This window comes from Vigna unguiculata, chromosome 8, assembly GCF_004118075.2.
Source record: "Vigna unguiculata cultivar IT97K-499-35 chromosome 8, ASM411807v1, whole genome shotgun sequence".
Taxonomy (NCBI): domain Eukaryota; kingdom Viridiplantae; phylum Streptophyta; class Magnoliopsida; order Fabales; family Fabaceae; genus Vigna; species Vigna unguiculata.
In genome coordinates, this window is record NC_040286.1 from 31,991,873 (window position 1) to 32,007,353 (window position 15,481).

The window sequence follows — 15,481 nt, forward strand, 5'->3', positions numbered from 1 at the left end:
TCTTATCTTCTTAAGTTGATGATGTTCCATCTTCTCTTTAACTGTTGACTTGTGTAATAATTGTTTAAAAAAATACAATTAAAGTAATTTTAATTATTTAATAACAAAATAGTTACTGTTCATATTTAGATTTGTATGTTCTTAAAGTAGTTAACTTAAAGTTGTATAATACAGTTAAAAAATATTTGAGAAAAATAAAAGAAAAATTGCGTATTTAGGTATGAATATACTGTTAACGAACTCAAGTATTTGAGAATTTTGTTGAGATGTAACTTCAACGCTAACAAAGAGTGTTTGACTGGTTTGAATGGGAAAATGTTAGTACAAAAATTAAGTTTGGCAATCGAAACCAAAGAACTTACACGAAAGTTGAATAAACAAAGAAAGAAACTGTCTCAACCAACAACTACCCTTTCTCTTTCTCTCTCTCTATATATCAGCACTGTTATGTTGTGTTGCGAGTTATAATAACTGTTGCTTCAAGCCACGCACGCACAAACCAGTTTTCCAATTTTCTCTCTCTGTTTGTTTCTGTGACTAAACGGAACCATATGGAGGAGGCTCCTCCGGCGGAGGCGGTGGCCGTACGGCGAGCGTTGGAGCTGCTGCAGCTAAACGACCCCGTTTTGAGGGTCCAAGCGGCCAAGGACATCCGCCGCCTCACCAAAACCTCCCACCGCTGCCGCCGCCAGCTCCGCCAGGCCGTCTCGCCACTCGTCTCCATGCTCCGAGTCGACTCGCCCGAGTTCCATGAACCCGCCCTTCTCGCTCTCCTCAACCTCGCCGTACAAGACGAAAAGCACGTACCACCCTTACCTCTTTTTCTCCAAAATTTCAATCAACCAGTTTTCTTCTCAAATTGGGTTTTCCAAAACAAAAAAAAAACTATTTTTTTACTCTATATATATATATATATATATATATATAATATGTGTTTGTTATATAATTTGGGATAGGATTTTGGGTATACGAAACAGAGGTATTCCTATGGTGTCAATTTTTTTTTTCTTTTGAATATTTTTTTGTAATTTTGCAATATATTTGGATGGTGTGAAACACATGGGATCCATGGAGTTTGTCAAGTTGGGAATAGAATATATAAGAATATGCGATAAATAGTTTGGATTTGGTAAACATGCAAATACATGATACAATAAGGAGGAGTATTTTATTCTTAGATTAGATATTTAGAAGAGATTATGAGAAGCTTATAACAATAGTTTGTTGGTGGGTCTTTTTACTTTATTTTAATGATTTTGTGGTTCAACAAGTTGTTGATTAGTTTTAGATGATTTAAGTTTCATAATTAAAATTATGGTGTAAGTTTTTTATGTGATAAAATGTTATTAAATAAGTGATTAATGATAGGGAGATGTTTGATGGAATTCAGGGAAGAAAGATGGGCCTGAATGAAGAAGAAAAACAATTTTTTTTTTCATGGCTTAGAATCAGAATGCAAAATTTGGTTGGCTGGATTGATGAGAAATTCTGAAGAAGATGATATGTTTTTCACTTTTTTTACTGTGTCATATGTAGTGATTGGATAGGGATTTATGATATTTTTTTTTATAAATTCAATGGGTGCATAAACTGGTGTTGACAAGAAACATTGGATGTTTGAACACAGAATCTTATCCAATTGGTGGGTGGTTTTTGTTTGGTACATATGGAGCACTTTACCTTTTTAACGTTTTAGGATTGTCTTATTTAAATGAAGTTAACCTGCAAAAAGTTGCAGGTTATAAATAATGATAAATTTGTCAACGGAAAATAGTAAAATTATCTGTATACTTATCAGATATGGAGTAATAATACAGTAAAAAGAAAACATTTTTTTTTTATGATTGTAGATAAAAACATGCAAACTAAGTATTACAAAAGGCAGCTAAAAACCTAAACATACTAGAATTCCGTGTATTGTTATGTTATTTAACTTTTCTCTGATGCATGATTCAATGAGTAAACTAAGCCCTCTTTTTTAATGTTTATTGTTGGAGATGGTTCATGTCCCTTCATTCAATGCGGTATTCAATCACCGAATGACTTTTTTTCAACTTTTGTACTCTTCTTCTCATTAAGACTATAGTTGTGGTTGTAGGTGGAACGGATGAATAAAGATGCTGCGAAAAGATTAAATAAAATGTTTTCATTTTTACCAATTGTTGCTTAGTGAAATCACTTTCATGGCGGTGTAAATCATTTTTGCTCCTATTTTCTTTCTTTCTCCCTTTTTATCAGTAAGTTTGAAATGATTTCAATTTAATTTCACTTCCCCATTTTCCTTCTAGTGAAAAAAACATAACAAAAGTTATAATATTTAAGCTGTTGTTCTTTATTCGTAATCGCCTTTTACATTAAATGCTTTTTGAGAAGGAAAGACCATACTTTTGTATGCGTTCTGCATTCAAGTTTCATTTCTCTCTTTACTGGGTCCATGGGGTCGGTAGGAGGTTTAGTGGATTGTATTTTATCTAATAACTGATAGATTGTCGGGTCCATAAATGAGCTATAATCATAGAAAATTTCTTCTTTCAAGGAATAAATGTAGAACAGAACAGACACTACCAATCATCGAAAGAGTATAAATCAGGGAATCTAACGTTAATCTGACTTAAACATGTGGTCTTGTTTTAGCTTTGCATTGTTCTGAATATGTTCCAGCTTAGAATATTGTTCTGCTATATGATTTCTATGCATTGTGCGTGATTCGTTCTTATTCTTATCAAGCAGGAACAAAATTAGCATTGTGGAAGCTGGTGCATTAGAGCCAATAACAAGTTTCCTCGAGTCAGAAAATCCAAATCTTCGGGAGTATGCAACTGCATCTTTGCTCACTCTATCCGTTTCTCCGACCAACAAACCAATCATTGGTGCTAGTGGCGCAATTCCTCTCCTTGTAAATACTCTCAAAGATGGAAGCCCACAAGCTAAAGTTGATGCTGTGACGGCTCTGTCAAATTTATCAACACACCCAGAAAACCTCAGCATCATTCTCGAAACAAATGCAACGCCTTTTATAGTTAGTCTTCTGAAAACCTGTAGAAAATCCTCAAAACTAGCTGAGAAATGTTGTGCTCTGATAGAATCCTTGGTGGGTTATGAGGAGGGTAGAATTTCCTTAACATCTGAAGAAGGTGGGGTTCTTGCGGTTGTGGAAGTTCTTGAAAATGGGACCCCCCAGAGTAGAGAACATGCTGTTGGAGCACTGCTGAGAATGTGTGAAAGTGATAGATGTAAATACAGGGAACCGATTCTGAGAGAAGGTGTTATTCCGGGACTTCTTGAGCTTACGGTTCAAGGAACCTCTAAATCACAGCCAAAAGCACGTACCCTTTTGCAGCTACTGAGAGAGTCTCCATATTCAAGAGCTGAAGCTGAACCAGACACTCTTCAGAACATAGTCTGTGACATCATATCACAGATTGATGGGGATGATCAATCTGGTAAAGCGAAGAAGATGCTGGCTGAGATGGTCCAAGTCAGCATGGAGCAGAGTTTGAGACATTTGCAGCAAAGGGCTCTTGTGTGTACCCCTTCTGATATGCCTATCACAACTTGTGCTTCTGAAGTTTCTTCAAAATAGTGCTTCACTTGGGGCTCTTCTACTTTGTATCTTTTTTTCTTTCTCTTTTCACTTGGAAGTTGTGAGATAAATGCCAGTCCAGGCCATGGTGGAGGTATCGAGTGACTGGTAATGGTAATTGTCAATAAAATGTTGTTGTTGTATGATTAAAAGAACTTGATTTTGTAGTTGATTTGTAAAGGAAACGTTGTATAAAAATAGTATACAGAAGTCGTTAAGGGTCTTGTCAATTCTTCTTCTTCTTCTTCTCTGTAGAGTTGCGTAGCTAGCAAGTACTTGTTTCTATATTGCGTAGTGCATTTTAATGGGACCTTTTCTTTAGAGTTTAGTATTTTGGACATCAGAGAAGGTACTTTTTATAATCTTAATGCGATTCCTTTTTTGTGGCAAATATAATATTGATGGTGATGGAGTGAGGTTTGGGTGTTTGACTATTCAATCGAAAATCGAAAATCGAAGTCCTTGCCTCCACTTAATTGAACCTTTCTTAGCTTAGACCCAAAATGATCTAGGTTTGATCTTGGTCATGCGTCAAATTGACAAATCTTAGTATGTAAATATATATGGAATCTCGTATTCCTAATCTTATTATACCACCGAATATGCCAAATACAATGTAATGAAAGGAGATAACTTGAACCACCAATATGAATATGAAGTCACTTTCAATCCATAGACTATAACATCCTTTCTCACACGCAATTTCAAAAACTCGAATTGCTCCAAAAGATATGCAGATAGCTTTTTGTACACCAAGATAGTGATTAAAAACCAATAATAAAGGAAAATTTATTATCCTGAAATAAGCTTCCATAATTAGTAACACTAGAGCACTATAAACAGTTTTATATCAGTGTACACTTCATACTAAAACAAGGTGGAGATAACAGAAAAAATATTATTGAATTTATCTTTATTAACAACATATATCATGTTAAAAATAAAAAAATGTCTTTCAAATTAAACACTTTATTGATACTTGTCATACGAGTATCACTTGTCATACGAGTGTCAGTGTCCGATACGTATCGGACACAAGACACGTCATTAATGAGATGCGTCTGGATTTCATAAGCCAACCGTGTCCGACATTGTTTATCATGAGTAGGTTTAACTGGCATAATAATATCCTGAATTCTATTAGAACCAGTAGGAAATGTTTTAGAAATGAAATCCAATTCTTATCACTGACTATAAGGTATGTTAGCAGAAATAGTTATTGTCAGCTGGTTGTGCAGATCAGAATGGATGTGTAATGATTCTACCAAAAGCTTACCTAATCTTAAATCTGTACAGAAATTAAATCGAGATTAATCACCGATAAAATAAAACTCTATTCATAATTCTGCTCTCTTTAATTAACTAAATTGATTTACCTTAATTAAAATAAAATTCCAATACCTACTTCCTAGCTTGAAAACATGGGCGATTTTAAAAAAAATTGATGCAATGTTTATGAACTAGAAAGTAAAAATCTCAAACCTTATCCTATTTGTTCTGTTTTTCTACCGTTCACACGGTTTTTTTTTTTTTTCAGCTCAAGGAATAAATTTCCAGTGTTAGCAGTAAGATATTTTATCCTATTTTATCTCAAGTAGGACCTAAAAAGTAGAGTAAATATCTAAAAAACATAATTTTATTGAAGGCTGCACTTATGTTAAAACTTTTAAATATTGATCTTGTAATCCTAAATCAAACAAGCACTAAACTGTACTAAAATGTTGGCTCTATTAAATTTAAGCTAAGATGTATGCCGATATCATTTTCATCGTGCAATTGTGTATCAGAAACAAACTATGTAGTGGTTATTATCTTTGCAACAGAACCTATCTAGAATTAATGTTTAATTATGCTATCAAACATCACAAATTTGCACGAATTTAAATGGTTGTTGAAGAGTTAACAAAATTGATAGTTTGTCAAGAAATCACGGAATGACCTTGTATATATCTTGGTAACAAACATTCTGCAGGTGACATGGTGTTTTTTTTGTTCCTAAACTGCACACCACTCTGATCTCTGTCGGAGACATTAACAGCAATGACCACCAAAGCTGAAGGCAGTGAAGAAAATATGTTGTCAAGTATGGAAGAGGGTTTTTCCCCTAGCCCTTCCACAACCTTTGGATTGCACCACTGTTGCTCAAACCATGTTGCAACCTTGGCACAGAAGGTCCGTCACATGATGTTTTCTGTTGTCTCACATTAGAGTCAATCATTAGACTGATATTAATTTATAGGAGTGGACTAAAGTGAGAGTATGTTGATTTTTTTTTTCTTCTTCTGGATTGTGAGTAGGTGATAACAGAAGTGATTGGCACATATTTTGTGGTATTTGCTGGTTGTGGATCTGTGGCAGTGAATAAGATCTATGGCTCAGTCACATTTCCAGGTATTTGTGTGACATGGGGACTCATCGTAATGGTCATGATTTACACTCTTGCTCATATCTCTGGAGCACACTTCAATCCTGCAGTCACCGTCACTTTGGCCATTTTTCGCCGCTTCTCATATAAACATGTAACTTTCTTTTCTTAACATCATTTCCAATTTTTGGAAACACAATAATTACACACAGTTCTTTCTAGTTATGCTGTTTTAGTTAAAATTTGCGTTTCAGTCTAGTTATGATTCACATTAACTAGTTTCTGCACCACTTTTATAGCTTTGATGAGTTTTGGTCATGCATGTAGATGCCACTGTACATCTTTGCTCAGTTACTGGGGTCGATACTTGCAAGTGGCACACTAGCCCTAATGTTGGATGTGACACCTAAATCTTTCTTCGGAACGATACCAGTTGGATCCAATGTCCAATCTTTAGCTGCTGAAATCATCATCACCTTTCTCTTGATGTTTGTTATATCTGCTGTTACTACAGACGACAGAGCGGTTTGTATTCTACTCCATACTCTACAACACAACACTTGTGGATTTAACAAATGTTTTTCACTTTTGTACTGATTTTTTTTTTTGGTCTAAAGATTCTAATAAGTTTGATAATTCGCAGGTGGGTGATTTTGCAGGAGTTGTAGTTGGGATGACTATAATGTTGAATGTCTTCATTGCCGGGTAACTAATTATTGGTTTAAGGTTTTAAATATTGGTTTTAGGCATCATTGTTTTGTATAACTTGTTAAGGTAGTTATTTTAAAAACTGAGGAGGATTTGCGATTGAACGATACTATGAATATGAAAGTGCTTTATGTTCTCTTAGAACACAAACTTATATAAATTGAAAATGGTTTTGCAATTTGATGCAGGCCTGTATCAGGAGCTTCCATGAACCCTGCAAGAAGTATTGGTCCTGCGGTTATGATACATCTTTACAAAGGGTTGTGGATATATATAGTTGGTCCAATTGTTGGAGCCATAGCTGGAGCACTTGCCTATAACTTTCTCAGATCCACACACAACTCACCTTCAGAACAAACCTCAGGGCCTTCTTCAGGTTGAACAGGTTCATGGGATACCATGGAAATTTTGTTCTCATTAGAACTTTTGAATTTATTTCTTATTTATGACTTTGAATTAGTACGAGTTTATGTATGGTTTAAACCTCATAATTTATTTATTTATAAAAATTGAAATGTGATGGATGCACATACTGAAAATCAATTACCAACACACAAGAACTAAGTTTTTTACATCAAATATTAGAATCAACCCACCAATAGAGTAAATAAACAATGGAAATTAAAATATAGTGTACCTAAAAATAACATAAAATAGAGTAAAAAGACAAATTTTATCCAAACAAAATAGTGACTGATAGTGCTCCCAGAGCAGCCAAAACCAGCAACCCCAGAACTCTGTTTTGAGCAGCAGAGTAATAGTATGCATATGCATCACCCGGAGGAGCGATTACATATATGAACCTTGGCGGCGGCGGCGGGGTTGGTGGAGGTCGTGAGGGTGGTGGTCTCAGCCGTGGAGGTGGCGGCGGCGGCGGTGATTCATCACAAATTTCGGGGGAGGAAATCTCTGGTAGTGGTAGCGGTGGCGGCGGCGAAGGAGGTGGAGGAGGAGGTGACAGAAGTTGGTCATCGCAGGGACTTCCGCAAGGGCATGATCCACACTTAACTTCAGTGTATGGTTGGTGAGAAACTTGTGGTTGCTCTAACTTGGTAGAATACGTGATTGCATGAACTGAAGATGAAAGTGTGAGACAGAAAAGAAGAAGCAGTGGTGGAAGTTTTTGAGGAGTGAACACCATTTTGTGAGTAGTACATGAAATTTGATTCCTTCTGAGGCAAGGTATATAAATAAGAGCTTGTATGTTAAGTAGGGTGTGATGAAGATGCTCTTCACTAGTTTACGTTTATTGCACGTATAATATGCCAAAGCATAGGTAAAACCTCTTAGGCGAACATGTTTTTTTGTTTTTTTTAAGGAAAGTACATGGAAACTGTGTGAGGAATTAGAATGAAAATGTTGCATGAGTTTATTAACTTTATGGGGTTGGTTGGGTATGATTGTGTGATGATGGATGATCCTAAAAAAAGAAAGTGAAAGAAATTGTTGATGTAAGTATATTCTTACCTTTTGCATGAAGTATATGGTGATGATGAGACATGAATTTCACTTGGGTTAAAATGCTTAATTGTTTCAAAGATAGATTTTAGATGGGTTTGTTTATTGCATCAGTAAACAATACCAGAATGGCTTCTTCACTTTGCATAAAGTGTAAAGCTGGCATTATTCGTTCCCATACGTCACTAATTATTGGCATCTTCATTCATTTTTTGTAGCTTGCAGTTAACACATTAGTATCTCATTATTCTAGTTTTACTTTTCTCGTATTTATTATGAGTTTCATTTTATTTTTGTTATGAACTTGGATTAATGTATCTTCATCAAAAGATCAGAACTGAAGAGTGGTATTTAAAAGATTGATTTCATTCACAACTGAACTCATAATCAAAAGTTTTTTTTAAGGTACGTGTTTACTTGTAAATGAGTTTTGTATTTAATTGTGTAAGATCTAAGTTTTACCTTCTTTAATTATAATTATAAGACAAAGGCATGGTAGGAAAAGATAGTGTTGGGATGAGAAATTAAGAAAGGAATCAGATGTTCGGGAAGGAGGCAAGAACCCATTGCCTTTTCTATATGAAAATTGTTGGCCATCCCAGTTATTGGTGAACTGTTCAAGGTATGGACATGAAAGAAGTTTTTTTAAAAATGATTCTTTTATATAATTTTTTTTTTCTGAAAAAGCATTTAAAGAATTTACTTTTCAACCTAGTACCAAAATCAATTTCAACTTATCTTAAAATTTGAATTCTTACTATTGTATATTTACTTTGTATACTTATTGCTATCTGGGTATTTATTTAAAACAACCAATAAGTCTATCATTATCACACATGTTAGATCCGGGGTCAGTATTTCACTTATTAAAAACATAAATTTCTTATTCTAATTACATGGAATGGAACGATGTTCAAATTTATTTACACATTGTTAACTATTTCAAGAGTTTTAGCATAAGAATTGTTTATTAATAGCAATTTATTTGTTTTATCTTATGGATGATCACAAATTATTTTAATTCTTTTCATTCTAAGCAATTGTCACAACTAACAATAGCCTTTTAACCAACTCAAAATGACTCCAAAAAAACAAGGTAATTACGATCATTAATATTATTTTAAAATCTATTATTTTTATTAGAAAGTTTATATAAAATATGCAAATTAGAATCGTGATAAGTTTCAAATCATGAGTCATTTATATATAAAATAACTAACAATGAGAAACCTAGTATCGTTTTTAACTAAAAACTCTCATGTTAATTTATAGATCTTCCTTGTTACATATATTCTTGGTATTATTCATCGTCATTTGGTACAAGACTTTTTATTATATATATAAATTTCTCATAATCTTAATTCATATTTGTGGCATCCTATTTAAATAGATAATTCTAATAAATAAAGTATCACAAAATTATAATAATACATAGCACAGAACAATATCATAAACGTGATTCATAATGTAAAACCGTTTAGATAAATGAATGCTCAAATGAGAAAGAAAATTACAAGATAAACCGTTCATCAAAAGATCAATAACAAATCTGCCTTAACTAAACAGTCGCATCTTCGCCATCTGTACCAGGATTTTTCGCATCAGTTCACACCAAAATTAGTGATCATTGCAAAAAAGAAAGTCAAACAAAAAGCAAACACAAAGAAAGAGGGTAAGCTAATGAAAAATTATTTTTAACATATAAATGAGCAAGAAAATTATTTAAACACAAGCAACTTGTGATCACAAACAGTAAAAGACACTTTAAGTCAATTATCTGGATACATGTAATGAGATCGGATTCACTGGTTACTTGCACTTGTGGTGGTTTCTACTATTCTATAGAGTCATTGTCAATGAGTTTCACCCCACCACACACAAGGTTAGTCCATGATCATCTGGGTCATTATCCTGCCAAAGACTAAGACCTCTTGCTACTCTCACCACATGAACCCGTCTACTCTATGTGAGTTTACTGATTCATTAGAGTGTCAGGATGTAACCTTAATTGAATTCTTAAGTCACCACACACACTACTCTATCATCAAAAGGGGTTTCTCCATGAAATTCTCACACATAATTCACATATTACCTCAAAAACATTATTATTTCATGGCCAACATATGAAATATAGTTCCAAATACAACACCATACATGCACAACATCATTTATCGTACCTTTAAGGAGTAAAACAACCAATCATAAAAGAGAACAAGTAATAATACACGTCATTGCACTAATCTCGCTCAAGCTAGAAGTCTTCACTTAAGCGACAAAGGTTCTCTTGTTTAAGCTAGCGAGAGCTCGAACAGTGACACTGTGAGTTTTCTAAAGTTCTTGCTTAAGCAAGATCTTTTCGCTTGAGCGAGATTGTTCTTCGCTAAAAACTGAAGCTCCTTGCCCGAGCGACAACTCGAGCTATGTGAGTTTTTGCTACTCTCGCTTAAGCGAGAGCTGCTCGCTTGGGTGATAACAACAGATTTCTCACTACTCACGCATGCACAGCCAAAATCCCAAATCAAACCACAAATAGTTCATTCTCATACAAATACAAGCATCTTCCAAACATTTTAAACAAGAAACATAACCAAAACATGCAAGATATTTCAAAAACTTAAAAATTCTAGCTTCCCTTACCTCGAAATTTAAAGCAAACTGCGGAGAAAAGAGCTCTAACGGAAGGAGCACCACAGCTCCAAAAGCAAACTAAAAGGCTAAAAAATATGAACTTAGGAACAAAAATGAGGTTCTAAGGAATAACCCATGACAGAACCAACACATTCGAGCTTGGAAAAGAAAGAAAAAGAAAAGTTTAACATTCAACTTACGTGGAGAAAGGAACCTTTAGATAGCTCGACGGAGGAGAGGTTCACAAAAGCCCTGGCTCAACTTCTATTTCATAAAAGGGAAGAAAGAAGTGAGCTCGTTCCAAATGAGGAGACAGAATGAAAAATCGGAAGGTTTTCTGAAAGAAAACTAGTGATTGGCCTTGGACCTTCTTAATAAAATTGGGCCAAAATTTTTAAAAATGAATGTGAACCTTACAATATTTATATATTAATCATAATTACTTAAATTTTTTACTCTTTTTTAATTAACCAATTACACTTTCAATTTTTTTTTTAGATTTCTTAATATTAGGTACTAATATAACAATATTATACACTTTTAAGAAATACTACTCTATTTACGTTTGATCGGTAAACTTTTCAATTTTATTATTAAGGTATTTTTATTTATTTATTTTATCAATATATTCATTTTTGAATTACGATAACTTAAGAAATTGCAATAAAACTAAATGAACAAGGAGGGTGTGAATATAGAAAACTATATGCCAAAATATTATGTGTCTCTTTTGGAACTACGTAAATTGTGAATTCTTAAATCAGTTAAATTTTCTTATATTATCGAAAAGTAAACGTAAATTAACAGATATATTAACAAATATATTAACAATTAATTTGCATAGAAATATTAAAGATTTAAATATAATTTTAACTTTCACCAATATAACCCTCTCCTTTTAATTTTTGAAAAAAAAAAATCTTCTTAATTTTAAATCCATAGCATTTTCTAGTTTTTATTTTTAAATATTATTTGTTTAATACTAAAAGTAAAAATTTCTAATTAATATCATTAAGGTAATATAATATTTCAAATTAAGAGAGTTGTTTTCTTAAAATACATAGTTTAATTAAGTAAAATTGTTTTGTTCGATTACTTTTTTTGGGAAATAGGTTTCTTATTTAATATAAATTAAAAAATGATATATTTTACTTAATTTTTTAACTAACAAATAAACGCTTTATTAGATAATTTAAAAAACTTATTTCTATTCTCTTTGATCCTTATTTTTCTTTTATTTGAAATTTTTTTATTTTGTTCAAATAATTTTTCTTATTTTTTAACCGTTTAGCTAATTTAATATTTTGAAAGTTTTCACAAATTTTAAAAATACTTTCTATCTTATTGTACTTAATTATTTATATTTTTTCCTTTGTGTAATTTTATTTGATTATTTATCAAATTATTTCTAGAAGACACATTTGATCATTTATATTTTTTTAAATATTTATATTTTTTATTCTTTTATCATGTAAAATGTTATTTTAATTTTTATATAATTGTTTTTTATTTTTTAACTCATTCTTACAAATTTAATTTTGTTACTACAATTATATAAAAAAAATCATTTACTATAATATAATAATTACTGTCATTATCATAAAGTTCAAAAGATGAAATATTTATGTGTAAATTCAAATTATTATTAGTGTAATTTTTTTTATTGTGATTTCATTTAAGTAATGTATTATAATCTTTATTGATGTATAAAAAAATATATTTTATTATAATTTATAGAGAAAAAAAGTTAAGAGGCCTTTGAAATATATTTAAAATTTAAAATTTATTTTATTTTTATAATTTAAAAAAATATCTTAATTTGATCCATATTATTTTATTAACATTTTCAAAATTAATGAATATTTTGATTATTACGAAATTTTATTTTTATGTAATTGCATATTGAATTATTAACGGGAATAAGGATAAAACAAAAATATTGGATATAGAGAAGAGGATGAAATTTTTACTTTAAAAATGAAATAAGATAATAAAAATCATCCTCTTTTGTAATTATCTTTTCTTGTTCTGAATTTATTTTCAGTTATTATCTTGAATACTTGTACACTTCATGAGAAGTAAATCCAATTTTCTTATGCGTATTAAACAAAATGGTTACAAATAAGTAGTTAATTGAAAATTTTATAAAAAATACTATTTGATATAAGCAATGTTTGGAAAACCTTACAGAAAAAATTGATTTAATAAGTCTTAGTGGATCGCATGGCCCACTGTATTGATAGAGAGAAGGATGCATTGGGCTTTGGTAGACCCAAGAATAAAAGCCACACACCAACTAGGTTGAAGGACTTAAACATAACCTTTTAAAACTCTTACAATTTTTTAAAAATGTTTTTCAAAATATATTAAAAGTTTCACCAATAATGTCATTTTCAAGAGTTCCAACTCATTATTTTTTCAAATTCAGAATGTTTTAAGATAATAAAATAATTTATTAGAAAATCAATATAATATCACCTGCTCAATGGTTCTTAATTACTTAATGAAACTATACACATTAGAAGAAAAATATTAAGATATTTTTGTTCAATAAAATGATGGTTTAAATAAATCAATCCATTATTCACTCAAAAAAGTATTATCTTCCTTATATGGACCACCAAATATTGATGGCCATAACTTTTCTTAATGGCTTAAAACTAACATTTTGAAGTAAATATCCCATTTAAAAACCTTGAACATTTCATTAATTAGATTAGATGAAAAGTAGTTATGTATGTATAAAAATTTATTTTTATCAAAGGACTATAAAACTTGTGATAAGCATAAATTTAGTAAAAGTAAAATATTATATATATATATATATATATATATATATATATATATATATATATATATATATATATATATATATATATATATATAAAGGTAAGTAAACTTCAGCCTTTCCAGAACAAAATTGTCTAAAGATATAGAGAGAGATCAGACAAAAATTAAACAAAATATGGATGAACTCCAAAACCTATTTCACAAACAAAATAAAAATATATATGTTATTATTTTGCTTAGCTTTATTAAATTAAAGCCATGGATGTAGCAGATAAAGCATTGGTTCTCCTTCACTAGTACTCTGTGACAAATAAGTGGCTATTAGAGAAATTGATTACCATAAATTGACATCTTCAACGGAACAACCACTATTCATGTTTATCCTTTCAATCTGAAATAATTATAGGAGTCATTAGTTAAAAATCTTGGTTGTTATTTGCATGAAATAGCTTAAAAAAATAATAGTATTTTACTTTAATTAATGTAAATAGTTAAACAAATATTTGACACCAAAAAATATATATTAATATTGAATATATGATAATATCATTTTTTTAATATGATTTTTCTTTTTTATAAAATTATTGTTTGATTAATATTTAAAATAATGAAAAAACGTATCCTAAAAATGAGAAAAAAATAGAATACCAATTAAATATAAAATAGGAATACAGATAAATTTTTAATTTGAAAATAAGAATAAGATAAATGAAGTTCAGATTCCTGGTAATGAGAAATTGTCCAATTATAAATGCAGCACTGGCAAGGAAAATTTAGTTGGCACCAACACCATCTCCTTCTCTTGAAGTCCATAAAGGGAAAATGAACATCTCTGTACCTAAATTCACCAACACCAACCTTTGCAATTAATCGACCATGGTGGTTACATACCAACACAATATTGCTGCAAAAATTATCGTAATCAACAATCATCACAAAAAATTAACTGTCCATAGATCAAAAACATGACAATACGGACCGTCCCGACCGTTTAAATCTGGCTTGTATAAGATTCGCACATCGTAGGCTGGCTGGTCTCGTCCCATACAATTTATGCAGGCTGTAATCACTGGCCTGCCCTGCACATCACTTGACCTGTGGGCTTATGCAGACCAGACTACTGCAGGCTTGTAGGTTCACTACCCTGGCCGTCCCGTATTTTTTTCACAGACTTGCGAGCTAGCTCAACGGGCCAGACCCATATTGCTATCCCTACCTTCTACCATCTACTTTCACTATTTTAAAATGTCATATTTTTTTATGAGGAGAGATACCAAAAAATTCGATATCAATGAGTTGTGACCAAACTTATATAAAATATCAAAATACCAATTTCAACCAAATATTTTAAAACAATAGATTTATGAGTTTTTCTACTTAAATATTAGTTTTTTTTTTTATCTAATATGAAACTTTTCACTCATCTTAAACTGTTTACGTTAAACTTTCTGCATGCACTCATCTTCCTTCTCAATTAAATTAAACTAACATTAAGCAATTAGAACATAGACTAAAAATTATTAGTTCACTTCTTTGAATTTTATATATATGAACTAAAGTAAAAAAAAAATTAAATGCAGATTAAAGGTTCACTTCTTCAATGATTTGTATAAATATGAAGTAAAGTAAATAATTTTTAAATGCAGATTAAAAAATGAAAATAATATAAATGGGAGTTCATAATGCAGAGTGAATTAAGAAATGGAAAGGTAATACTGACAAAAGGGATGACCAAAGTGTAGCAGTCTAAGTCAAGTAAACTCTTTGGACAAGAAATGTCCATTTCCCATATCCACTTGTACTTGCACTTGCCCTAGCTCATTAAGCAACTTTTATATTTTTCTCTTTAACAATAATAATGATATATTATTACCTTTTTTCTTTATTACGAAATAGAAGTATATTTCAATCACTAGTTTTATTGTTTTAAAAAATGAGTTGGGTAAGAG

General features: G+C 31.2%; 3 protein-coding genes across 3 annotated transcripts; 2 read left to right on the forward strand and 1 right to left on the reverse strand.

Moving 5' to 3' along the window:
- Window positions 1-324: 324 nt before the first annotated feature.
- Window positions 325-3,813, forward strand: LOC114195442 (U-box domain-containing protein 4-like). Its single transcript, XM_028085920.1, has 2 exons — window positions 325-799; window positions 2,731-3,813. The coding sequence occupies exons 1-2, from the start codon at window positions 552-554 to the stop codon at window positions 3,581-3,583; spliced, it is 1,101 nt and encodes a 366-aa protein (XP_027941721.1). The 5' UTR covers window positions 325-551; the 3' UTR covers window positions 3,584-3,813.
- Window positions 3,814-5,623: 1,810 nt separating this feature from the next.
- On the forward strand, window positions 5,624-7,037 carry LOC114195122 (probable aquaporin NIP-type). The gene is made up of 5 exons (XM_028085513.1): window positions 5,624-5,755; window positions 5,881-6,102; window positions 6,276-6,473; window positions 6,592-6,653; window positions 6,845-7,037. The coding sequence occupies exons 1-5, from the start codon at window positions 5,624-5,626 to the stop codon at window positions 7,035-7,037; spliced, it is 807 nt and encodes a 268-aa protein (XP_027941314.1).
- Window positions 7,038-7,329: 292 nt separating this feature from the next.
- On the reverse strand, window positions 7,330-7,797 carry LOC114195123 (formin-like protein 3). Its single transcript, XM_028085514.1, has one exon. The coding sequence runs from the start codon at window positions 7,795-7,797 to the stop codon at window positions 7,330-7,332; it is 468 nt and encodes a 155-aa protein (XP_027941315.1).
- Between the last annotated feature and the right edge of the window lie 7,684 nt (window positions 7,798-15,481).

Bases quoted from the DNA above. Each gene is read 5' to 3' on its own strand.
- LOC114195442 (XM_028085920.1), top strand. From the start codon at position 552: ATGGAGGAGGCTCCTCCGGCGGAGGCGGTGGCCGTACGGCGAGCGTTG. The intron at 800-2,730 runs GCACGTACCACC...CTTATCAAGCAG, and splicing joins CTCGCCGTACAAGACGAAAA to GAACAAAATTAGCATTGTGG.
- LOC114195122 (XM_028085513.1), top strand. From the start codon at position 5,624: ATGACCACCAAAGCTGAAGGCAGTGAAGAAAATATGTTGTCAAGTATG. The intron at 5,756-5,880 runs GTCCGTCACATG...GATTGTGAGTAG, and splicing joins TTGCAACCTTGGCACAGAAG to GTGATAACAGAAGTGATTGG. The intron at 6,654-6,844 runs GTAACTAATTAT...AATTTGATGCAG, and splicing joins TTGAATGTCTTCATTGCCGG to GCCTGTATCAGGAGCTTCCA.
- LOC114195123 (XM_028085514.1), bottom strand. From the start codon at position 7,797: ATGGTGTTCACTCCTCAAAAACTTCCACCACTGCTTCTTCTTTTCTGT.